Source organism: Molossus molossus, unplaced genomic scaffold, assembly GCF_014108415.1.
Source record: "Molossus molossus isolate mMolMol1 unplaced genomic scaffold, mMolMol1.p scaffold_m16_p_2, whole genome shotgun sequence".
In the NCBI taxonomy this organism is placed as follows: domain Eukaryota; kingdom Metazoa; phylum Chordata; class Mammalia; order Chiroptera; family Molossidae; genus Molossus; species Molossus molossus.
Genome location: NW_023425355.1, coordinates 7,154,082 through 7,182,025, shown reverse-complemented (window position 1 = coordinate 7,182,025; position 27,944 = coordinate 7,154,082). Strand labels below are relative to the sequence as shown.

The 27,944-nt window shown below is 39.9% G+C and overlaps 1 protein-coding gene across 5 annotated transcripts in view; it reads right to left on the bottom strand.

Moving 5' to 3' along the window:
- Positions 1 to 27,944, bottom strand: part of ARHGEF9 (Cdc42 guanine nucleotide exchange factor 9) — a 235,354-nt gene that overhangs the window by 75,363 nt on the left and 132,047 nt on the right. For 3 of the 5 annotated variants that reach the window (XM_036271154.1, XM_036271150.1, XM_036271151.1), the window contains one exon: positions 25,469 to 25,648. The exons of the other annotated variants lie outside the window; for them this stretch is intronic. In XM_036271154.1, the coding sequence (XP_036127047.1) occupies positions 25,469 to 25,648 (180 nt within the window). The remainder of the gene's footprint in view (positions 1 to 25,468; positions 25,649 to 27,944) is intronic. 5 annotated transcript variants of the gene reach the window in all.

The following is a 27,944-nucleotide window of genomic DNA, read 5'->3' as shown; positions in this document are numbered from 1 at the left end:
AGAAAGAAAGAAAAAACTCTGTTGGGAAGGCTGGATAATATATCTCTTGACCTGGGATGACTTAACTCAGGGAGAACCCCAGTCCAACAAAGGAGGAGAACCAGGGGGGCATGGAGAAAAGGAAGGTACCCTAAAAAGAATGCTAAGATCTGCCAGGAGAATTAGCCAAAGCACTTGCCAGTTGTCTCTCCAGCTTTATTCAACAATCCATCTTTCCAACCCATACCCCCTACCCCCCGCCGATTTTTCCACATTCCTGCCTCAAGAAGCTAAGGTCAAGCAATTTCAATGCATCCCTATTTCTGCCACCAGAAAAGTATGTTGTTTGGTGGTTTTAGAGAGAGACTTTGAGATACAGCTAGAGGGACAGTAGTTACTTCACAACCCTGAGTATTCTCCTCTCCCTTTACCTCACAGAGCTTGGGGAGCTTAGTTACCACTCACTGAACCTAGAGATGTCACCAGCATACAGTCTACTATTTGCCACAGAGCTAAGCAAGTAGAGCTCAATCCATTTGAATGCATTTTGCATGCACAGCCAAATGTGCAAAAATGTATCTCCACCCAGAACCTATCACCCTCTGCAAATGATTTATTGTAATTTTCTTTCCAGCTTACAAAGGTCAGCTTTGTGTTTTCAATATGCTAATAGCTGCCCTTTAATACAATCAATAGGCAGTGATGAAAGACGACAATTCATCAAAAAACGAATCTGTTCAAAAAGGTGATTCTAAGGGATTTAAGCAAACACATCATATACCTGATATTGTCTATTTGTACCAATAAAAACCTCATTCTCTAATAATCTATTAGCTTTTTCCAGCTTTTCATAAAGCAAGCTAATCCCTGCTATGAAGGGTACAATAGGTAGGCCTTTAAGAGATAAGAACCATTTCTTTTCTTCTCAGGAGTTTAAGACAGTAAAGACAAAACAAAATGTTGGCTTTCAGATGGTTGAAAAGAGATGACTATGAAATAATTCCAGTGGGGCCTGGCCAGTGTGGCTCAGTGGTTGAGCATCGACCCAAGCACCAGGAGGTAACCAGTTTGATTCCTGGTCAGGGCACACGCCCAGGTTGTGACCTATCCCCAGTAGGGGGATGTGCAAAAGGCAACTGATCGATGTTCTCTCATCGATGTTTCTCTCTCTCTGTCTCCCTTCTTCTTTCTCTAAAATCAACAAAGACAAATATTTTTTTGAAAAGAGAGGGAGAGAAAAAAAAGAAATTATTCCAGTGGGAAGAAGCACGGAATATTGGTGGGGGTGGATGGGTTAGAAAGTCAGGTCAAGACAGAACTTAGAAAGTCAGGTCAATGCCCTGGCCGGTTTGGCTCAGCGGTTAGAGCGTCGGCCTGCGGTCCTGAGAGACCCGGGTTCGGTTCCCGCTAAGGGCGTGTACCTCGGTTGCAGTTTGTCCCCGGCCCTGGTCGGTTGTGCGGGTGGCAGCCACTCGATGTGTTCCTTTCGCATCGATGTTTCTCTCTCTCTCTCTCTCTGTTCCTCTCTCTCCCTCCCACTCTATCTGTACAAAAAATGGAAAAATGTCCTCCGGTGAGGATAAAAAAAAAAAAAGAAAGTCAGGTCAAGACAGAACCAAATTAGGTTCAATCCTACTTCCTTAGTTCAAATCACAATGAAAGGGCAGGAAGGCAACTACAATTAGGTAGATGCAGATTTCTTACACAGAATTTGCTGGAGGAGCCCCTTCTAATGAGAACTAAAGGCATGGATGGCAGGACCCTTTCTTCATAAAGAGCCTTTGAGAAGACAATATCTTTATGTACTATACTGCAACAATCCCCCTATTTGGGGAAATATTCCACCTTAATCCAAAAAATATGACTGGTAGATTTATTTATTCATTAAATCTATGTTAGATCCTTAATATGCAACAGAAACTGAAGATATAGCAGCAACAAAAGAAATAAAAATATCTGTCCACAGTAGAGCTGACATTTGAGGGGAAATGACTTTAGCCTAGAAAAAGGTTATCATATAAGGCCCGATTATTGTGCCCCAAGGCCCAGGGTCCCCCAAAAAATCCCCTGGGCCTGAGACCATGACTTTCTGGTATAAAACTCCCAGTACCCAGCTCTTGAGAGTTTTCCTATTATGTGCAGATGAAGATCCTTGTCTGCTTGTGTGTCAAAGTGCATGGACACAGGTCAGCCCATGAGTTCATCTTCCCGAGTGCAATATCAACCCAGAATACCATATCAACCTCCTCACCAACAAATTATGCAAGCTAATGTATACCTGTATATCTGTTCACAAGTGTTTTACATTGACACCACAATTGGAACACATGGGCTCCTGGATGACAAGAAAGAAGACAGACAATGCCCACGGCCTGGAAAGATGGAAGGCTTTCCTGGAAGCCCTCTCAGAGTACTTGAAGATTCTTTTATTCAGCCTTCATTGTGCTCTCAGCAAAACTAGGTTAATGCAATTCAATTTAACAAATGCCTATTTTGGACCTAGTCTGTGCCGAACCTATAACTATGAGAAACACGGGGGTGAGCAAGAGAACTGACTACTCTCTCCTCCCTCAGTTTCAGGGAGTACTTTCCAAATCAGAGCTCTCTAGACATTGTCTCTTACTTTTCCATTCTTACTGTCATAGTACCCATTCCCTAAATGATTTCCTGGGTGACTCCCAGCTCCAATCCTTCCCCTACATCAATTTCCTTGATTATCACTTTGATTGGCTACTCTTACACCTCCATATCCTCAATAGTTGCCCATTGCCAAGTCAAAATCTCTTACCCTGGAATTAAAATATTACCATAATCTGGCTTCAATCCACCTTTTCTTTCTTAGCTTCTACTGCGCCCTTCAGGAATACTGGGCTCCTTCCAAACTGGTCTACTGTCTGTCCTCAAATACTCCAAACTATGGTCTTTAACCCCATGCTTAAACATGAATATAACATAGTCCAGAGGTTTTCAACCACTGAAACGATTATGAACCCATATTTCAACTTCCTGGTGAAGAAACTGAGGCCCATAAAGGAGAAATGACTGACTGTTAGCAACATACCCATATCCTAATTTTGATATGCCTCTTTATTTTGTATCTTCAGTTTTTCCTCTGTTTTAAAAAATTACACAGTTATACAGGATTACATTTGCTTTGTAAAATGTTAATATAATATAAAAAGAGAACTCAAATTATTAAAATCAGGAATAAAAAGGAAATATTACTACTAATCTAGCAGAAACAAAAGGGATTCAAGGAAACATTATAAACAAGTATATGCCAATAAATTAGATAACCTGATAAAATGGGAAAAAATCATAGAAAGACAGAAACTGACTCAGGGAAAAGGGAAAATTTGGAAAGACTTATCACAAATAAAAAGATTGGATTAATAAAAAACTTCCTACCTGGGGGAAGGGGTTAGACAGGACCAGATGGCATCAATAGTGAATTCTACCAAACATTTAAAGATTAACATCAATCTTTCACAAACTCTTCCAAAAAACAGAAATGCAAAAAGTCTCAACAAAATACTTGTAAACCAAATCAAGTAATATATTTTTTTATATCTACTTTACCAGATGGAATTAATCCCAGGAATGCAAGATTGGTTCAACACAAGAAAATCAGTCAAAGTAATACATCACATTAATGGAATAAAAAAAAAACATATGATCATCTCAATGGACACAGAAAAAGCATCTGACAAACTCTAATACTCTTTCATGATTAAAAAACACTGAAGAAACTAGGCATAGTACAGAACTGTCTCAAACTGATTATTGAAATTTATGAAAAACCCATGCTTAATATCATGTTTAATGGTGAAAGACTCAATGCTTTCATTCTATGATCATGAATAAACATCACTTCCATGCAACATTTGTACTGAAGGTTCTAGACAGAGAAACGGAGGGAAAATGCATTCAGATTAAAAAGTAAAACTACTCACAAATGACATGACCATATATATAAACTCCTAAGAAATCCACACATTAAAAAAACACTGTTATAACAAATAAACTAGTTCAGTAATGTTGCAGGATACAAGCTCAATACAAAATAAGTCTTAACAAATTCAAGAATATTGAAATCATATCAAGCATTTTCTCAGATCACAATGGCATGAAACTAGAAATCAACAACAATTAAAAAAAACTCTAAAACATTGAAACATATGGATGTTATAAAATAGTAAATGGGTTACTAATGAGACCAAGAAAGAAATAAAAAACTTCCTGGAAACAAATGAAAATGAACACAAAACAACTCAAAATCTATGGCACACAGTGAAGGCAGTACTGAGAGAGAAGTTCAAAGCATTACAGACCTACCTCAAGAAACAAGAAAAATCTCAAGTAAACAATTGAACTCTACACCTAAAAGAATTCGAAAAAGATCAAAAGGGAGAGCCCAGAGTAAGTAGAAGGAAAGAAATAATAAAGATAAGAGCAGAAATAAATGGCACAGAAACTAAAGAAAAAACACACAAAAGATCAATGAAACCAAGAGCTGGTTCTTTGAAAAGGTAAATGAGATTGATGAACATGTAACTCAACTCATCAAGAAACAAAGAGAGGAACCAAATAAATAAAATCGGAAATGAAAGAGGAGAGATAACAACTGACATCACAGAAATAAAAAGGACTGTAATAAATTACTATGAACAACCATGTGCCAACAAATTGGACAATCTGGGCAAAATGGACAAATTCCTAGAAACATACAATCTTCCAAAATGCAATCAGGGTGAATCAGAAAACCTAAATAGACCAATAACAACTAAGAAAAGTGAAGCTTTAATAAGAAAACTCCCAGCAAACAAAAGTCCTGGACTGGATGGCTTCATAGGCAAATTTTATCAAATATTTAAAGAACTAACACCTATCCTCCTCAAATTAGTACAAAAAATTCAAGAGGAAGGAAGACTTCCAAGCTCTTTTTACAAGGCCAGCATTATCCTAATTCCAAAACCAGATAAAGACACTACACAGAAAGAAAATTATAGGCCAATATCCCTGATGAACACGGATGCTAAAATCCACAACAAAATATTAGCAAATTGAATCCAGCAATACATTAAAACAATCATACACCATGACCAAGTGGGATTTATTCTGGAGATGCAAGGTTAGTACAATATTCTCAAATCAATAAATACAATAAACTATACAAACAAAATGGAGGATATAAATCACATGATCATATCAATAGATGCAGAAAAAGCATTCAACAAAATCCGACACCCATTTATGATAAAAACCTCTCAGCCAAGAGGGAATAGAGGAATCATACTTAAACATAGCAAAGGCTATATAAGACAAACCTGTAGCCAACATTATACTCAATAGGCAAAAACTAAAAACATGTCTCTTAAGATCAGGAACAAAACAGGGATGGCCACTTTCCTCACTGTTATTCAACATAGTATTGAAAGTCCTAGCCAAAGTGATAAAAAGAAAAAAGAAAAGGCATCCAAATAGGATAGGAGGAAGTAAAACTGTTATTATTCGCAGATGATATGATATTGGACATAGAAAACCCAAATACTCCACCAAAAAACTACTAGATTGAATAAATGAATTCAGCAAAGTAGCAGGATACAAATTTAACATCCAGAAATTGAGGGCATTTTTATACACTAATAAGGAACTCTCAGAAAGAAAAACTAAATCCCATTAACCATTGCAACAAAAAAAACAAGAAGGTACCTAGGAATAAATTTAACCAAGGAGGTGAAAGACCTGTACTTGGAAAACTATAGTACATTGAAAAAAGAAATAGAGGAAGATACAAACAAGTGGTAGAATATACCCTTTGTTCATAAATTGGAAGAATTCACATCAGTAAAATGGCCATACTACTCAAAGCAATTTATAAATTCAGTGCAATTCTTTTAAAATGCCAATGGAATATTTCACAGATTTAGAATAAATATTCCAAAATTTATACGGAACCAAAAGAGAACTCAAATAGCCTCAGCAATTTTGAGAAAGAAGAACAAAGTTGGAGGGATCACAATATCAGATATCAAACTATACTACAAAGACACTGTAATCAAAGCAGCCTGGTACTGGCACAAGAACAGGCATATAAATCAAGGGAACAGAACAGAGACCCCAGAAATCAAACCATGCTATTATGGTCAATTAATATTTGACAAAGGAGGCAAGAACATACAATGGAATAAACACACTCTCTTTAATAAATGGTGTTAGGAATAAAAGTAGACCACCAACTTACACCATACACAAAAATTAACTCAAAATGGATAAAATACTTAAATATAAGTCATAAAACCATAAATATTCTAGAAGAAAACATAGGCAGTAAAATTTCAGACATCTCATGTAGCAATATTTTCATTGATACATCTCCAAGGGAAAGGGAAACAAAAGAAAAAAATAAACAAATGGCACTACATCAAACTAAAAAACTTACACAAAGCAAACAAAATCATCAACAGAATGAAAAAGGAACCTACTATACGGGAGAATATATTCACCAAAGATACATCTAATAAGGGGTTAATTTCCAAATACATAAAGAACTTATACAACTCAACACCAGGAGACAACCCAATTAAGAAATGGGCAAAGGACCTGAATACACACTTCCCCAAATAGGACACACAGATGGCCAATAAACACATGAAAAACTGCGAAATGTCAGTAATCATCAGAGAGATGCAAATTAAAACTACATTGAGGTATCACCTCACACATGCCAAAATGGTTACCATCAGTAAATCAATAAGCAACAAGTGCTGCCAAGGAGAAAAGGGAACCCTAGTACACTGCTGGTGGGAATGTAGATGGGTGCTGCCACTGTGGAAACCAGTATGTTTCCTCAAAAAACTGAAAATGGAACTCCCAGTTGGCCCAGCAACCCCACTTCTGGAAATATATTCTAAGAATACCAAAACACCAATCAGAAAGAATATATACGTACAACTCTATGTTCATAGCATTATTTACAATAGCTAAGATCTGGGGGGAAAAATCCAAGGGTCCATTAGTACATGAATGGATAAAAAAGCTGTGGTATATCCACAAAGTGGGATACCATGCTGCTATAAAAAAGAAAAGGTTTTTACTGCTTGAGACTCATGTATGAACCTGGAGATATACTAAGTGATGTAAGCCAGTCAGAGAAAGACTAACATAATACAATCTAATTTATATGTAGAATCAAATTAACAAAATAAACTGACAAACAAAATAGGACCAAAAGCATGGATACATGGAACAGACTGATAGCTGTCAGAGGGGAGAAGGGTGGAGGAGACTGGAAGAGATTAATAAAAAAAATATATGCATAGCCCATGGACATAGACAATAATGTGGTGAAGGCCTGGGGTTGGGCAGGAGACTGGTTAGATGGAGGCTAAGGGCGGGGGAATGGTGGACATATGTAAGACTCTCAACAATAAAACAAATAAATAAAATAACAAATTAAAATTTTTAAAAATCCTTTTCAAATTCTTTTGGAATTTGAGTCTGTCAGATATATAATCACCAAGTAAAGATAATAGAGTAATATAAAATAAACTCAATTGTATTTCTGGACACTACTAATGAATAATCTGAAAATGAAGTTAAGAAAACAATCCCATTGTAGTTTTGTTTTTTTATTAAAATTTTTTTTCTTTATTGATTTTAGAGAGAGAGAAAGGGAGCAAGAGAGAGATAGAAACATCGATGAGAGAGAACATTGATTGGCCGCCTCCTGCATGCCCCCCAATGGGGATTTAGCCCACAACCTGGGCATGTGCTTTGACTGGGAATCGAACTGGCGGCCTCTTGGTGCATGGGTCCATGCTCAACCACTGAGCAACACTGGCCGGGCCCCACTGTAGTTTTGATTTGCATCTCCCTAATAGGTAGTGAAGTTGAGTATCTTTTCATTTATCCGTTGGCCATTTGTATGCTTTCTTGGGAAAACTGTGTGTTCAGGTTCTCTGCCCATTTTTTATTTGGATTGTTTGTTTGGTGTTGAGTGTATGAGTTCTTTATATATTTTGGATATTAACTCCTTTTTGAGCTGTTGTTTGCAAATATCTTCTCCCATTCGGTTGGTTGCCTTATTGTTTTATTGGTAGCTTCTTTTGTTGTGCAGAAGCTTTTTAGTTTGATATATCCCCAAGAGATTTAATTAATTGAAAAAGAGAAATCAATCCCATTTAAGCAGCATTAGGAAGAACAATATACTTAGAAATACATTTAACAAAAGATGTGTAAGACTTGTACAATGAAAACTGCAAAACATTTTTGAAAGAAAGTAAAGAAGACCTAACTAAATAGAAAGATATCTCATGTTCATGGATTGGAAGATTTAATATTGTTAAGATGGCAATACTCCACAAATTGATTCAGATTCAATACAATACCTATCCAAACACTTAGCTTGTTTCTTTGCGGAAATTAAAAACTGATTCTAAATTTCATATGAAAATTTGAGAGACTCAGAATAACCAGAAAGTTTTGAAAAGGAAGAACAAAGTTGGAAGACTCACATTTTCTGATTTCAAAGTTTACTACAAACCTTTAATAACCAAGATAGTGTAGTGCTGGCATAAGAATGGACATAAAAGACAGTGGAACAGATAAGAGGCTAGAAATATACCCTATATTTATGCTGAGTTGATATTTTTCAAAGGTGTGAAGACACTTTAAGGGGAGAGTATGGTCTTTTCAACAAATGGTGATGGGACAACATCCACATGCAAAAGAATGAACTTATACCCATACCTCACACTATATATAAAAATTAGTAGATCCAAGATGGCTGTGAAATAGTTGGAAGCGACACACACCTTCTGGCACCAAGCCAGATTTACAACTAAAATACAGAGCAATCAACGTGAATGACCAAATTAAGTCATCTGAACAGGAGTATTATATCCAAGGATTTATTAAACAGACAGGTAAGAAGTGCAGAGACATGGAAAGGGCTGGCCCCTGTACCCAGGGTGCAGTAGCTGAGAATTTAGAGAGATATCTTAGCTTCAAAAGTCCACCCTGAGGATTATGGGGTCTCAACCCCACATCAGGACCCTCAAACCAGAGCACCAGGGCTGGGAAGAGGACCCTGCATAGCATCTGGCAGCAAAAGTCAACGGGACTCTATCTGCTGCAAAGAGCAGGGAGTCTGCTAAAATCCCAGTCATTCTCCTAAAAGGCCAAGGTACAGGAGCCTGCTCTTGGGCATTCACCCAGGGCTGTGGTAGAGGGAAGGCAACTCATGGCATACGGGAGTCCTAAAGAAAAAATCTGGGTGGTGTGGCTCCAGAGAGAGATCTGGGGAGTCAGCTACTGAGGTCCAGATCCTGAGTCAATATCCCACACTGCTCTCAGGCGCCACCTTCCAGAGTTGGGCACTCCTATTTTTACAGCACAAGCTGTTGGAGTACACTAACCCAGTTCTCCAAATATTGGCAACACTGCCCTGCCAAGCTCGAGTCTGGCAGAAAGGACTGTTGGCTGTACTCAACAGGGACCTGAGGTGCATTGTTTTTCTGGAGAAACCATAGACACACTCTCAGGCAGTCACTGAACTGTGTGGCTTTGGAACAGGGGCCAATCTTTCTGCTCTCATGGATTCAGCAGGTACCACCTCCAACAGAAGACTCCCCCGACAGGGTCTTTGGCAGTGTGGCTACAGAGCTAAGTGGAGGTGTGCCACCACAAACTGAGTGCTGGCTTGATCTGCATTCCCAAATCCCACTGGTCCTGCTGCACTCAGTTCTGCAGGGGGAAGGGAGCACAGCTCAGAGCTGGAGCCTTCAGCACAACCCCTTTGGAGACCTCTGTCAGGGTCTCTGGCAGCACACTGTGAAGCTAGAGGGAGGCATGCAGTTTGCCCCCTTCCCACAGGCCAACACCATCCCTAAGAGAAAACTGCCTTCATCTGTTTTTATAACTCCCACTGGCCCCATCTGTTGGGCTCAGTTCCATAGTGGAAAGGTAGCTCTGCTCTGCGCTGGGTCATTTGGAGTGCATTTCCCTCAGAGACTCCAATCTGGGGCTTGAGCAGGCGTGAATACAGAGCTAAGGGGAGGAGTACAGCTCGCCCCTCCTCCTGCAGTCCTGCTGGTGCTACCCTCAATGGAAGACTTTCTTGATCTGTTTGCTCAAGTCCTGGAAGCCCTGTTTTGCCAAGCTTGCTCTTGCAGTAGAAACAGCTGGCAGCACCCAAACTGAACCTGTGGGGTGCTCCTCCTGGGGAAGCTAGAGTTAGAAACTCTAGCAGAGACCGAGTGGTATGGCTCTGGAGTAGGGGTTATATTCTCCTCATTGAGAAGTGGACTATGAAGCCCCAAGCAGTGGACCCCCCTAGCCCTGTCCTCCCATTCCACCTGCCTCACCATACCAAGCTAGAGCTTTCTGGAAGGGTTAGCAGCTCATAGCCAGCTTGGGCCCACTCTATACCCTTTCTTCATAAGACTCTGCAGGAAGCTCAGGCAAACTCAGGGGGGATGGAGCAGACAACAGGTGGACATTGAATTCAGGAAGCCTTGGAGTTTTATTGATCAGCCCCAGGACAGAGCTTCAGGAAGCTGATCTTGAAACACAGCTTGGCCCCTCTCACACACACCCAGGCCCAGTAGACACAGACACAAACAGTGAACAGAATGGTAGGTACAGACAGGTAGCCCAAGGCAGATTACACACAATATCTAACATTGACCTACACCAGAGCCCTTGTCAAGAGGGTCCAAAACCAACACAACCACTGGTGGGCTTCAAATCACACCAGGTCTCAACCCAACTAGCCACAGAAAAAAACACAGCCAAAGGGGGACTCCAGCAGATGCAAGACCCTGCCATGAATAACTAAGCGTTGGGGGACAGCCCCTAAACAGTGACGTATACACAGGGAACAAAGTCTATCCATATACTTAGCCAGCTTGAGGGTTCACTGTACCACCAAAGGACTAACAGCATTCAAGACTCAACTACAAAAGGAGAGGGCATATAACCTACACAAGAATAATTTTTGTAGCACCTAACTCAGGTGATCTAGAAGACTGCACCACTGAGACCCACAAAGCAACTACATGAGAAAGCCCTCATAACAAGCTTGGGAGTCACAGCCTATCAACTTAATACACAGAGACAAACACAAACAGGCAGACAAAATTGGGAGAGAAAGAAATATCCCCAAAATGAAAGAAGAGAAATCACAAGAAAAACAACTAAGTGAAATGGAAGCAACCAAGATACCAGATACAGAGTTTAAAACATTGATTATAAGGGTACTCAAGAACCTTAGGGAAAGAATGGATGATCTCAGTGAGAACTTAAACAAAGAGATAGTATAGATTAAAAAGGACACAAAAACCCATAAAAAAGAACAAGTCAGAAATGAAGAATATCACATCTGAAAGAAAGACTACACTACAAGGAATTAACAGCAGGTTAGATGAAGTAGAGGATCATATCAGCTATATAAAAGACAAGGTAACAGTAAGCACCCAAGCAGAACATGAAAAAGAGAGAGAGAAAAAAAATTGTTAACAATGAGGAAAGACTAAGGGACCTCTGGGACAACATCAAGCATAACAACACCCACATCATAGTGGCACCAGAAGGAGAAGAGAGTGAGCAAAGGATCAATAATATGTTTGAAAAAATAAAGGCTAAAAACTTCCCTAACCTGGGAAGAAAAAGTCACACAAATTCAGAAAGCACGGATAGTCTAAATCAGGATGAACCCAAAGAGGCCCACACCAAGACACATCATAATTAAAAATCCAAAGGTTAAATACAAAGAGATAATCTTAAAAGCAGCAAGGGAGAGACAGTTATTTACCTACAAGGGAATTCCCATTAGGCTGTCAGATGATTTCTCAACAGGGAGGCCATAAGGGACTGGCATGAAATATTCAAACTGATGAAAAGCAAGGACCTACAACCAAGACTACTCTATCCAGCAAGCTATCATTTAAAACTGAAGGCGAAATAAAGAGCTTCCCAGACCAAAAACAAACAACAACAAAAATTAAAGACATTCATTACCACCAAACCAGTATTGAAAAAAATGATAAAGGGCCGGCTTGAAGAAGAAATAGAGAGAAAGGACCATAGATATAAAGAATAAAATTACAAAAAATATCTATCAGTAAAAACCTTAAATGTAAATGGACTCTGCTCCAACAAAAAGACATAAGATAGCCCTGGCCAGTTTGGCTCAGCAGTTAGAGTGTTGGCCTGTGGACCAGAGAGCCCTGGATTCAGTTCCCACTAAGGGCACGTACCTCGGTTGCAGTTTGTCCCTGGCCTCGTTTGGGGTTTTGTGGGGGGCAACCACTCGATGTGTCTCTCTCACGTCAATGTTTCTCTCTCTCTCTTCCTCCCTCTCTCTCTCAAGCTCTATCTGAAGATAAGTGTAAAAAAAAAATGTCTTTGAGGATAAAAACAAAAAAGACATAGGACAGTTGAATGGATAATAAAAACATGACCTACATATATGCTGTCTATAAGAGACCCAACTCAGAACAAAAGATACACACAGGCTGAAAGAAAGGGATGGAAAAAAAATTCCATGCAAAAGGAAAAGAAAATAAAAATCCCTGGGGAGCAATACTTATATATGACAAAATATACTTCAAAACAAAGACCATAACAAGAGACGAAGAAAGTTACTACATAATACTGAAAGGATCAATCCAACAAGAGGATATAACCCTTATGAACATATATGCACCCAACATAAGAACACCTAAATATATAAGGAAAATCTTGATGGACATTAAGGGACAGACTGACAGAAATACAATTATAGTAGGGAATTTTAACAACCCACTGAAATCAATGGATAGATTTTCCAGACAAACACCAACAAAGCAAATGGTGACCTTAAACAACACACTGGATGACATGGATTTAATTGATATTTACAGAAGATTTCATCCCAAAGCAGCAGAATACACATTCTTTTCAAGGGCACATGGAACATTCTCAAAGATAGACCACATGTTAGGATGCAAAATAAGCCTTAATAAATTCAAAAAGGTTGAAATCATATCAAGCATCTTCTCTGACCACAATGGTATGAAACTAGAAATTAATTACAATAAAAAATAAAACATAGAAAAACATTCAAACACATGGAGGCTAACTAACATGTCATTAAAAATTGAATGAGTTAACAATAAGATCAAGAAAGAAACCAAAAGTTACCTGGAAACAAATGAAAACAAACACACACAAAAACACAGCCAGGGCTGACAGGGAAGTTTATAGTATTACATGCCTATCTCAAAAAGCAAGAAAAATCTGAAATTAACAGTCGGATTTTACAGTAAAAGAACTAGAAAAACAACAACAATGTCCAGAGTGCATAGATGGAAGAAAATACTAAAGATCAGAGTGGAAATAAATAACATAGAGACTAAAAGAACAATATAAAAATAAATGAAATTGAAAGCTGTTTTTTTCCTAAAAATAAACAAGACTGATAAAACTTTAACCCAACTCATCAAGGAAAAAAAAGAGAGAACCCAAATAAATAAAATCAGAAATGAAAGAGCAGAAGTGACAACTGACACCACAGAAATAGAACAATTGTAAGAAAATACTATGAAAAACTATATGCCAGCAAATTGGAAAACCTGGACAAAATGCATAAATTCTTAGAAACACACAATCTTCCAAAACTTAATCAGAAAGAATCAGAATACATGCACAGGCCAATTACAACTAAGGAAATTAAAGCAGTAATAAAAAAAAGAATCCCAGCAAAAAAGTCCTAGACCAGATGGCTTCACAGGTAAATATTACCAAACATTCAAAGAAGAACTAGCACATATCCTTCTCAAACTATTCCAAAAAATTCAAGAGAAGGAAAGACTTCTTTGCTCTTTTTATGAGGACAGCATTATCCTAATCCTCAAATCAGATAAAGACACTACAAAGAAAGAAAATTATAGGCCAATATCCCTGATGAACATAGATGCTAAAATCCTCAATAAAATATTATCACAATGGAATACTATTCTGTCATAAAAAGGAAGAAAATTGTACCCTTTGCAACACCAAGGATGGACCTGGAGAACATTATGCTAAGTAAAATAAGCCAGTTAGCAAAAGACAAGTACCATGTGATTTCACTCATATGTGGAATTTAATGAATAAACTGAACTACCAAGTAAAAGAGAGACAGATGCATAGGGGGGAAAACTATATATATATATATATATATGCATGCAAATCAGATCTAACAATTCATTGAAAAGATTATGCACCATTTCATTCTGGGAATGAAATGTTGGTACAATATTCATATGTATTCAATAAACATGATGCTTCACATAAACAAAATGAAGGATAAAAACCACATGATCATATCAATAGATGCAGAAAAAGCATTGAAAAATCCCAGTACCCATTTATGATAAAAAAAACTTTCAGCAAAGTGGGAATAGAGGGATCATACCTCAACATATTAAAGGCCAATTATGACAAACCCACAGCCAACATCATACACAATGGGCAAAACCAAAAAGTGTTTCCCTTAAGATCAGCAACAAGACAGGGATGTCCATTTTCACCTCTTTTATTCAACACAGTATGGGAAGTTCTAGCCATAGCAGACAAGAAGAAGAAATAAACGGCATCCAAATTGGAAAGGAGGAGGCAAAACTGTCATTATCTACAGATGATATGATATTGTACACAGAAAACCCTAAAGACTCCACCAAAAAACTACCAGATGTAATAAATTAATTTGGCAAAGTAACAAGCTACAAAATAAATTCTCAGAAATCAGTGGCATCCTTGTACACCAAAAATAAAGTATCAGAAAGAGAAATTAAGAAACCAATCTCATTTACTATTGCAAGAGAAAATAAATAAGGTGCCTACGAGTAAATTTAACCAAGAAGATAAAAGACCTGTACTCAAAAAACTATAGGATACTGAAGAAATTGAGGATGATACAAATAAGTGGAAGCATACACCATGTTCATGGATTGGAATAATTAACATCATTAAAATGTCCACACTACTCAAAACAATATATAAATTCAATGCAATTCCTAGTAAAATACCAATGGCATATTTCACAGATCGAGAACAAATATTCCAAAAATGTATATGGAATCAAAACAAACTTTGAATAACCTCAGCAATCTTGAGAAAGAAGAAAAAAGTTGCAGGTTTCATACAACCTGATATCAAACTATATTTCAAGGCAAATGTAATCAAAACAGCATGGTACTAGCATAAGAACAGCCATATAGATCAATGGAACAGAACAGAGAGCCCAGATATAAACCCATGCCTTTCTGGTCAATTAATATTTGTCAAAGAGGCAAGATCATATAATGGAATAAAGATGGTTTCTTCAATAAATGGTGTTGGGAGAATTGGACAACTACATGCAACTTACACCACACACAAGAATAAACTCAAAATGGATAAAAGACTTACATGTGAAGTGCGAAACCATAAAAATCCTACAAGAAAACATAAGTATAAAATCTCAAAAGGAGAAACATCTAACAAAAATTAATTAATAAAAAAAATCTCACACATCTCACATAGCAGTATTTTTGTTGACATATCTCCTTGGGCAAGGGAAACAAAGGTAAAAATAAACAAATGGAACGACATCATACTAAATAGCTTTTGTACAACAAAATGAAAAGGGAACTCACTGACTGGGAGAACATATTTGCCAATGATACATCTGATAAGGGGTTAATTTCCAAAATATATAAAGAACTCTTACAATTTAACAAAAGGAAGACAAACAAGCCAATTAAAAAAATGGGCAAAGGACCTAAATAGATATTTCTCCACAGAAGATATACAGATGGCTGAGAGACATAAAAAAAATGCTCAAAGTCACTAATCATCAGAGAGATGCAAATTCAAATCACAATGAGGTATCATCTGCCACCTGCCAGAATGGCTACTGTCAACAAATCAACAAACAAGTACTGGCTACAATGTGGAGAAAAGGGAACCCAGTACACAAGAATAGCCTCGCCACCTGGACATGAGGTTTTACCTGTTAGTGAGCCAATGGTCCCTCCACCCTCTATTCAACATCTGCAGTGCCAAGCCAAATCTTTCCTGATATCCTGGGCAGCTCCAGCAAATCAATCTGATGTACCATTCTGAGTAGGTGAAGGCTGGTATACGCAAATGATGCTGGTTCTTGAATCATGGAGAACCTCCGATTGGTGCAGATAGGGCCTTTGAAAACAACCTGGTCCAAACCCATGAACTGTCAGTCTAGACAGTGAGGCCCAGTAAAGGAAGGGTCCCTGCTTTACATACCCCATTTAATCAGCAGAAGAATTAGCCCTTCAATTCAAGTCTCTGACTACCCAGATCAATGTTCCTGCTACAGTTCACTGTGCTCTTCCTGTGTGATAATATGACAGATATTTAATTTCTCCATCCCCAGAAGCTCCATCATTCCCTATTCCTCTACAGAAAATGCCATCTGCTCAATATACACAAATTGATCTTTGACATGCCTACATGGCACATTCCTAATAGAGAAGGGCCACTAGACCTCAAAAGACTAGAATAATTTTTGCCCAAAGCGCCCTATTCATATGCCTCTCCTGCCCTCTTGCATCATTTACCTACCCCTTGGCTCCTCTAAGGCAAAAGACTCAGCAAAGTCAGCTTGCAACTAAGATCTCACTAAATCTGAGTTCCTATCCTAATCAAGGAAAGAGGAGGCTAGTTAGGTCCCCTAAGGACTGACATGCTCACTGATCAGTGCAGCCCACTGTGCTCAAGGAGTACCATCCTTATGGGCAGGATCTGGTTTCTTGCTTAAGGCCCTGGCCTACTTTTTCTTTACCTTTATCCTCTGGTAGAACATAAAGTGTTTCTGAAAGACAAAGGTACCTACATGCATTTAGACCATAAGATGTTAGAGTCTCTCGCTGGCTGGATCTCTAACAGGAGTAGTGCACATGAGGCCTGAGCCCTCAGATCCTTTGCCCCCTGGCTCATACCCTAGAGATAGACAACCAGACTCCATGTCCTCCAGAAATGAATACCTTGTGTTTACTTGAAATATCAAGTCCATTCTGGAAAAAGAACCAAAGCAGGAAATGTCAATTCTGTAATTTAATACCAAGACATCCCAAATCAAAGTTCTTCAGATGCAACTTACTTCTGAACACCAAAAGGGAGATCCACAGGATTCTCGGTGTGGTTTCTCTGGTGACCTTCTAACAAGAAGAACAAGATGCCTGTAAGGAAGACTCTCAAGATGGTTCTTGAATCAGGGAAGAACCTCAGATTGGTACAGATAGGGCCTTTGAAAACAACTGAGATACTCTCAGTCCTTTCTACCTAGCTCAAGGAAGTAGCTGTTGCTAAGGACTGGACAGTTGTGTTTGTTCAAGGTTTAGCAAATACTGGCAAGGAGATATTATAGCACTAGTAATAAAAAGCCATGAGGAAAAAAAAATGTAAGAGGTTTATTCTGACTCATAATAATATCTATACTAACAAAATATATATATATGGATATATATATACATACACACAATTACGATTTTCCAAAAGGCTGTACTCCCCAAAGAGCCTCTGAAATAGACCTCATCTCCAAACACTCAACCAATCATGGTCTTCCTCTCCTCAAGTCATCAAGACCACCAAGGCAGTGTAGACATGGTACCAGGAAAGCCCAAGCCGAGCTGCAGATTGCTCCATATTAAAATGAAATCCCCTCCAATTAACAAAAGATGTACTGAATAATGTCACCCAAAGCATGTGCATAGTCAGAAGCCATTAAAATGTATCATGTGAGTGCAAATGAGTACTAATGCCATTTAAAATTCTGGTATGAGGAAATAAAATATCTGTAATCCATGGGAAAAGGTCCTCCCTACTAATGTCAGCCTCAACTCACAGATACTATAATGAGTCACCTCTACGGCTACAAACAAGACTTTCTACATAAATGGTTAAGGCTAGAGGCCTATGACTACTTGAAGCTTCAGTGGATAAGCAAGTGCTGGCGTATCTGAACTCATCCGAAGAAAGCAAAATACTGTTGCCATTAGCTTGGGACTGGAGGTAGGACATCAAATGTTAATAGTCTTGTTAACAGCCCAAGCGTACCTTTCCTGATTGTTCTACAGCACAGAATATGCAAGATTAGGATTCAGGAGTGGGTAACATCACTAATCAGGATACAAAAAGAATCAGTCCCTCCACCGAAACAACCCTTAGCTGACAAGACCGACAAAACCAACTTTTTCAGAATTCTGGAATCTAATCCAAAACTTACAGCAACCAGGGGACTACTTGATGCAGAAAAGGGAGGCTAAAATTTGCTAGCAGAATGTTGAGGCATTTTCACTCATTTGCCAAACATTTCCCATTCCCCAGCAGCTGAGGAAAGGGTGGTCCATATACCTCATGCAGCTTGCTGGTGCCAGGGGGCTAATGATCTTGTTCTTAAAATACTGTGGCTGACCCTGGCCAGTTTGGCTCAGCGGTTAGAGCGTCGGCCTGCGGTCTGGAGAGACCCGGGTTCGGTTCCCGCTAAGGGCACGTACTTCGGTTGCAGTTTGTCCCCGGCCCTGGTTGGTCGTGCGGGTGGCAGCCACTCGATGTGTCCCTTCACGTCGATGTTTCTCTCTCTCTCTCCCTTCCTCTCTCTCCCTCCCACTCTATCTGTACAAAAAAATGGAAAAATATCCTCGGGTGAGGATAAAAAATAAATAAATAAATAAAAATAAAAAATACTGTGGCTGTGGATTCTGACCTGTTTGGCCCTGAGGGACAAGCACAGAGGCTGACCTTTGTTTTGTACCCCTACTGCCTGGGGCTGAAGTGGCTTTTGAGGCTGTGACTAGACACAATATCACAGGAGGGAAGAGACTGAGGAAGAAATTTCTTGAAAGGATAATGACTGAGAAAGGCTATCATGCATACCGAGGAAGTTGAAGTGTAACACACATGCTCTGGACCAGATGCACACTCAGAAAAAGCCTGAGGGGAGTATAGGTTTGCACTTCTGGAGGATGTGTGGGTTACATACAAGCAGAAGAGTAGGAGAAAACTAAGGCAGAATTGTGGGTAACCTGGAGTAATGTTGAAGGAGTGCTCCAGCTCAGAGCAGAGCCAAGCTGCAAAGACCGAGAGAGTAGGTTTTTGTTGTTCTCTCTCTCTCTCTCCCCCCCCCCCCCCCGTTGGACAATGAGACTTCAGTGATCACAGATGACAAGCAATACAGTCTTTGCAAAAATAGTTTGGAAAAGTCGCTAAACAAATGAACAACTGCAGCCCTCAACAACCAACAAGAGCAAACCCTGAAAGGGGAGAGCATCTGATTTCCAGAGTTACCACACTACAATATTCAAAATGCCCAGTTTTCAAAAAAAAAAAAAAATGTACAAGGCATACAGAGAAACAAAATTATGGCCCATTCACAGGGGGGAAAAAACTGACAGAAACCATAACAGAGGAAGTCCAGATATTATACTTACTAGACAAAGACTTTAAATCAACTCTCTTAAGTAATATTCATGGGCCTGGGTACAAGTCCTGGCTTTGTCACTGTTTCCTACAAGAGTAATTAAGTCACTTCCATTCTTTGGGCCTATGTTTGTTCCCTCAGGATTTTTACAATGAGGAAGTCAGGCTAATCAGTGGTCACGAGGTGGGATGGGTGGGGGGGCAATTTAGCCCCTAGAGGTGTGTTGTATTTGTCCTTCACAGTATTTCTTTTAAAGAAAATGAATTACTTGTCAACAATTTTATAATACGGAGATGTTTACATAACATTAAATTCCTAAATTTGTTGGCTGAGATTTAACCAAGTACCAAAAACTGCATTCTCTCTTGGTTCTGTTAAGGGTTCTTCTCTTTGATAAAGTTAAGTTTAAAATATATTGACTATAAGCTCTTCATTGCTAATAATATTTAAATAATATCAGCACTCTAGGCAGCCATATTATGCAGGTGGTGCTGTATTTGTCATTTCTTTTATTTCTAGGAATTTTACTAAACCTGGATTCTGAAAAGGCTGTACAAAAAAAAAAATTAAATTCCTGGCTTATCTTAAAAATACTGGAAGATCTCAATCCACTGGACTCCCCTTCTTCCTATACCTGACCCCACTGATTAGAACCATCCAAGTCTTTTGTTCTCTTTAGATGGGGTATAGATTTCCCAAGTTAGATATATACCCGTGTCAGACTGATTTACTCTTGTAAGTTACCAGACTGGCACCTGTAACCATCTAATTCAGTCATTCCTGGCCAAAATGGGTCTTGCCAATTCTAAATCTACCGTGAATGGAGGGTTTCATACATAAAAAGTATTCCCCAAGTGCAGTCAAGAAGTGATACTATATAATTAAAAGCCAAGTAACACTTTGGAACAGTGGGCTTCCTTATGAACAAGAGAGGTTTATTTTCTGTGACATCTGATCTGTTCACCTACAAGGAATGACAGTAATGACCTGATTAGCTCATCCTTTCATCCCCCTGCCTCCAGGCAGGCCTAAAACCAGAGAAATCTAGAATTTGAGGAAACAAAGACTATATATGCTGATGGAACCTGAGCAGGTTCTTTACTCTCTGACCAAACCCATGCCTTGTCATGAGGCCTTGCCTACCACTAACAATAAAAGGAATGTCATGTGTTCTGTACACAGCTAGCTTCAAAGTAGACAGCAAGCCCTCCCCAGACCATAGCCCAAAGTCAGAACAAAGGCCCCTTTTTACACAGTGACAAAGGAAAAGTACCTGAATAATTTAGAGTTAGGGCCTAGCATTCAAAAGGAGGTCCCACTACAGGGGTGAGACTTACTACTTAGAGACACAATAACATCCCAACAGTCTGCTCTCAGCTTCCAGGGAGGGAGAACAATCCAGGAAAGCAGCTGAAGAAGTCAACCGCTGATAAAGGGACTGATGTTCAGTAAGCAGTAAGTCACTTAACCTGACCAACTGCTGGGAAGGTACATCAACTCCTGCATTGGTGTTGTGAAGACATGTCCCTAGTACAGAAGGGAGAACACACAGATATACATGTTATACACATATAGAATAAAATTCTGAACAACAGGGAAGGCAAATATTTCACTGGGTAGAAGACACATGTACCCAGCAATTTCTTGCACAATAGCCAATATGGTATCACACTTCCTTTCTACAGGTATCGAGCATATCACAGGTTACAAAGGATTTTCACAAGACTCAATTATCCCCATTTTGCAAGGAGGAAAATTGAGCTTCAAAGATGCACAGGAAGCTACTCAAGCTGCACATCTAATAGCAGAACTGAGGCAAGAATCTGAGTTTCTCAGAATCTAGGTTGTATTTAATCTGATTAACATAGGTAGGGCTAACTTGGGCAGTACCTCATTAAGCACCCTTGATTATCGTTCTAAGACTGGGATGCTCACACAGCAATGAGACTTCCAGGTAGGGAATGAAGATGCCTTGCTACATTAGTGACTACAATGATCTACAAAGGTGTCCAGTTGGTACGGAGTTAGGTGAAAGTCTTTTCTTTGCTACCTACTCTCATGTTATATGCCAAATAATCTAGCATTGATGTTTTCTAGGAGCTACGGAATCTCAGCTCAGGGTCAGTCTGGATAAACCAAGCAACTACCCTATAACATGGAGGTATAGCATCCCAGAAAATGGCCCATCTGCCTACTAACTACATCAATACTAATGAAGATTCAATAGTTCAGTGTGATTTATCTCTATATCCCACCTAGATATGTCGGAACTTGAATAGATTTTAGAGAATGTTTTAGAAATGAAGGAGAAAATTAAAAGCCCATGATCGTATACCAAATATGTGGAAGACCCAAGACTAGAACTCAGGAATCTCATTTCCTAATACAGTTAGCACTGTTTCCACAATCCCATTCTACCCTCAACTGAAATCAATGTAGAACAGCAATTTTCAACTGGAGTGCCATGGCAGGCACACTGATGTGCTGCAAAAAATTTTTAAACAATACCTATCTATTTAGTCAGGTGACACTGACCTCTTTTCCTTTAGACTGTCAAATAAAAATATGACAACAGCCAACACAACAATAGCTGTCCCATGTGACTGAATCAAAATTATACCTATTTTTTTGTCAGATCAGCAAAAAAGAAAAATTTATTTTTTGGTGTGTCGCAGAATTTTAGTAATTAGTTTATGTGCACTATGAGATGAAAAAGGTTGAAAATCACTGATGTAGAGGAACGAAGATAACAATTTTATTTTAAAATATCTACTAGAAAAGAGCATCCATAACCTCCATCATTTAATCCCTTGAGTACCATATGATGTTACCAGAACTGTAAACGTACACATAAATACTCATTCATGAGAACTGAAAGGTCTACCTTGGAGCCAACAGTTACATCATTCATGCAACAACAGCCTATCCCAATTTCCTTTTACTGGAAACACCATAACAGCTGGCTCCTAGGTTCCGTGGTACTTCCATCTAGAAATCTGAAGACCATTCGAGCATTAAAACAGTTTTATATGAACAGAATTCTCATTCTGAATACAATCTGAGGCAGCATGGAATGCTTAGTTCCTCAAAGAATAAACATGTGTATAGGAGACAGAATAGTGAAGCTCTAAGTTATGATTTAGGCTCTGCCATGAACAATCTTGATCTACTAATGTGGTCCTCAGTCTAGCCTTATGCTGTCTGATGTAACAGCAGTTAGCCATATACAGCTAACAAACAACTGAAATGTGACTACTGTGAATTGGCATTTGCTGTAAGTATAGAATATTCACCAGATTTCAAAGACTTAGTAAAATATAGTATTAGCCTTGGTCGGTTTGGCTCAGCGGTTAGAGCGTCGGCCTGCGGTCCTGAGAGACCCCGGTTCGGTTCCCGCTAAGGGCGCGTACCTCGGTTGCAGTTTGTCCCCGGCCCTGGTCGGTCGTGCGGGTGGCAGCCACTCGATGTGTTCCTTTCACGTCGATGTTTCTCTCTCTCTCTCTGTTCCTCTCTCTCCCTCCTACTCTACCTGAACAAAAAATGGAAAAATGTCCTCTGGTGAGGATAAAAAAAAAAAAAAAATTAAAATATAGTATTAATCATTTTACAGTGATAATATATATTATATATTATAATATTTTGACTATATTGGATTAAATAAAATGTATTAAAATTAATTTCACTTTTACCTTTTTTTTTTTTAGTGTGGCCAGTAGAAAAAGTTTAATTATATGTGTGGCCTGCATTTGTGTCTTCCAACATCGGGCTGTGCTTGTCTAGACCAATGGTTCTCAATATCAAAGATTCGGATTTGACCAGCCTGGAACCTGGCTTTTAGTGTTTGGGTGTTTTTTAAGCTACTCAAGTGAAAAATTTCATTGTGCAGTTGAGAACCAATAGGCTAGACTCCATATCATGCATGCCTGGGCCAGCCAGTGGTGTTCTTAAACATCAGCATCAGCCCACCCAAGTGGCTGCTCCGGCTGTGTGCATGGAGGAACACTCCTCCTGGCCTTGGATGTAGGAGCATCAATGCCAGCTCATTTACATTCTAAAGCCTGGCTCTGCCATTTGCTTCACCAAGCCATTCTGTTTTGCTCAATCATTTTGTTCCATCCCTTGATTTACTGCTTATTATAAAAATGACATTCCACTGAAAGTGAAATACATTTGGATTTGGGTGACATTGTCACTGGGTGCAGTTTTAAAGAGGGGGAACTGTCAGTCCAAGACACCCAAGCTGTCTCTGTACAGGGCCTCATGCTAGTTCCAAAGGCCCATGGTTATTGATGTGCTCTTTCTGACTACCCCTGGGAACAATTCATCAACCAGCAAAGCTGGGCTGGGAAACAGATGGCATTTGAAGACTGGTGAAAGATGCCACATACATAGAGGAAAAAAGAATTGGATATTTCATTGAGAGATTCTCAGGACAGAGGGGATAAGAGGTCAGTGTGGCCACCTTTCCACTTCTGACCAGTGCCCTTACCTAAGTTGTTCCAACCAGTTGACAGTGTTTCCTGGGTTTGCACCCTCCAAAGAAGGAGACTTCTTTCAATCAATATGGCCAGCCTTGATATATAGACCTTTCTGGATTTAATAAGGTGGTGTTGGTGGTGATGATGATGATGATAAAGCAAGTTAGCATTTGCCAGTTACCTGCTATGCACCAAGCACTGTGCTAGATACTTTACTCACATATGTGATTTTATTTAATCCTTGTAAGTCTGCTCTTCCTATTATTAAGATGAGGACATTTGGGCTTAGACAAGTGAAAAGTTTTACCAAAAGCCATTGAGCTAAAAGTTAATAAAACTGAAACTGCATCTTGGTTGTCTGATTCCAAATGCCCTGCTCCTTCCCTCATGCCATACTGTCATCATTCTAATCTCAAGACCCTTCATCCTCCAAGGGCCAAAGCCACTCTGATCTTTGGTTTGGGTCAGGACTTCAGCCTTATTTTACAGAAGGAACTCACAAAAGGTGATAGGCTGTGGTAAGGATAATGATAAGACACCCTGAAATAGCATTGGTACTTGGATTGCCACTGGTACATATTGGTACAAAGCTTTTTTTTTTAAAGAAAAAAAGCTTTTTTTTTCTCTCATTCACTGTAACATCTCCTGGCATGAAAGAATTGCCAACCATTTTGGGGATGAGGAAAATCAGCGCTCTCAATTGCCAAAAACCTAATTATAGCTCTTAACCCTTAAGGATGGTCAAAAGCTGGGACACCAGGCCATGCTCTTCCCCCATAGCATCTCACTAATTGGTGACCCAGAGGAAGCAGAAACTGCAAAGGAGCCCTCTCTCAATAGCCCCTTTTGGTAAGGGTCAAGCTCCACATGGTACAATGTAAAACGGGCCAAGGTTTCGCAAGCCCTATCAGGCTGCTTGCTTCCCACCCACAGCACATCTTAGATCCCAGACACTTGAGTCTCTTGCAAAAAAAAAAATTAGGCTCCAATCAGTAAACTATAGCCCCTGAGAGAACAGGGAGCCCACGCTCTCACATTAACAGCTGACTGACAAGCTTGAGACAACACACAGGTGTGTTCACACTTCCCTAAATGAGAGAAAGGAAGAACAAAGGAGTGAGGAGGAAAACAGAAGTGGGGGAGAAATCTATAAAAAGAAAGAATGGAAAAGACGAGACAAGAACAAAAAAGAAAGCAGAAAAGAAGAGAGCCAAGAAAGGTGAAGTTCACAGCAATATAGAGTTAAAAAGGTCTTCAAACACCATCAAGGTCAAAAGGAAAGGGATTTGTAGAAAGTCACAGCAGGTAGAAGACAGGAGGCAGGAGGTGGGGATTGTTAAAAGAAACAAGAAAAAAATGAAAAGTCTCAAAATTAGAAGGGGAAAAAATTAAAGGAAGCTTCGGTCTTGGATAGGAGAGCACGAAATGAAGTCAACTGTGAGAGGAGCCACCAGGAGATACATGATAAGGAGAACGGGGGCTGGTGAGGGGAAGCTGGGGTAGGCAGCCAAGGAGACAGAAGAGGAGAGTGAAGGCTGACACTCACCCTCACAAAGCTGGCAGGAAACCATCCCTCCTCATCGTCGATCTGGCCCCACCACCAATCCTTGTTGGAAGCATCCAAGACTTTGATGACGTCGCCAGCCTTAAATGCCAACTCCCGGTTGGCCATGGTGACGTGATCCCATACTGCCTCAGCACTAACGATGGAATCTCCAGTGATCAGCTTAGGAGACAAAATGAGAATGTTTTCAGTCCACACAGCGGGCTATCTTACTTGCCCCTTCCCCCGCCCACAGAGCTCTACTACTTTATGGAAAAAGTCACACACTAGTGGTGAAGGGTGAGGGAAAGAGAGATGGCACTGTAAGCGCAAGCGTCACCAGACTGCAAGGCAAACAATACTGTCAACTCTACATTAGCCAGTGCGTGGAATGACCCAGAATGTGAATATGGACTGCATAGGCCTCGGGCTTTTATCCCTACTCATGACCTCCTCCCCCAGTGAAGAAGGAAAGCACCAGACCATCTCTTCTTGGTGCTTCAAGGCAGCCAAAGGTCTGGAACGGGTAGAGAGGCTGAAATCAATGGCTAAAATGAGGCTCGAGCATATTTGCTCTAAATTCTCTCCCTTTCCTCCTCTTCACTGTAACTGACCAACTGAGAGTTAGTGGTATATTTTTAACACCACTGCACCCCACCCCCAGAGGTTACAGACTATGGAATTCCTCACACACAATGGACCCCAGTCCTGCAGCCTCCTGTTACCACCCACACATGATACCATCCAGAGAGGTCATGAATATGAAAAAATATGGCTTTCTGTGATGACTTGCTGCAAAGAAACTCAACCTTGGCACAGATTCAGTCAGTGATTTGCACAAGCACCCTGTGAGATACATAGGGAGGTGTAGGTTAATCTCTACATTTGATCGTTGGCAAAATTGAGCCACAGGGACGTTAAGGGGTGAGCTCAGGGTCACCCAGAAAGGCTGAGGTTGTGCACAGACCCTAATCCTGGTCATTAAACTTTATGGCCACCTGGACTGGGCTCCACACAGCAGCAGCAGGCAGGCATCTATCTCTCTGCTACATGAACACATACATGTTCATATTCACAACACTCATCTAAGCACAGTGATGAGGCTGGGGTAGGGAATCAGTCTGCCTCTTTCTGGCCACCATCCTGACCACTGTGTTATTTGTTCTCTTTATTCCACAACTGCTTCCTGCCAGTACGGGCCATGAGTCTTCCTGGCATTTGCAGAAACAGATTCCAGAATTGAGAACATATGGCCCGTCAGGCAAAGGACTCAAGTGCTCTCTTCCCAGCACTGAATTTCTGAACATATCCTTTAGAAGTCACCTTTTCCATCAGACAGCTTTGAGGAAGGACTGGTTCCCCAAGGCAACATGGCTCCACAAGACCAGTGACAAAATAGTTCAAAGACAACAGACAAAGGATATGGAACATACATCCTGTATCACAGGTCTGCCTTCCAACATAACAGCCAGATAATAACCCTATGGTCATGAGGCTAATGCATAACACATCACACATTGGTCAACCACTGTTGGTCAGCTCCTGCCTGGGGCATCCTTCATTGTTCTGGTTTCTAGCCATTGTGCTTCCAGAGAAGGTAAGGTCTAAGGGGAGCTCCTCAGCATGGGCATAAAAGAGATTTCCAATAGGACATTTTATAACACCACCTTTCAAGTACTTCATGCTTTACAAAGTGTTCTCACATCTACTGCATCACTGGATCCTTCAGGAATGAGTGGGTCTCACTCTCACCCATATTTAAAGATGAGGAAACAGGTTCAGAGAGGTGGCCTGGTCTTCTGGCCAACCACACAACTAATAAATTATGGAGTCTTATAACCCATCACACTGGACTAACAATGTCTACTAATTAGCTATACTGAATTCATAGAACTCCATCCATTATATCATAAACCAGATGGCTCCTATTCTTAAAGAACCCAAGTAAAAAGAGTTGAATGGCCACCTTTAAGGATGTTCCTGCCTGTGAGGAGAATTATTTTTATGTTAAACTTGCTTTTTTCCAATTAAATACTACAAGTCAATTTCTTCTTGTTCTAGCATCAGTGGAGAAGAATTGCTGGTCACTGGCCTCAATAAAATAAATCTTCATAGAGAAGTCTCCCCTCTCCTGCCAAAGGTGGGTCCCAACTGAGTGTTGCTAGAGCTCAATAATCACATACAACACCAACTCACGGCACCATGAGGGCTCATGGTTTAAAGCTATATTCTTGGCTCTTTATCAAGGGTCAAAAGGATATATTGGCATCAATTACCAACCCCTGCTCAGGATGCTATCTGTGATGTTGTTTGAGGACCCCTAGGCCCAGGACTGGCTGATTCCACTCCCTACGCTCTTTCTACAGTAGACTTTTCTTACTGGGGACTCCATGCTTGGCTTCTCCCAGGAGTAGCTGCCTCACTCTTATACCCCTTTAGTCCATCTGACCTGTTTGGGTCCTCAGGTCAGACAACCCAG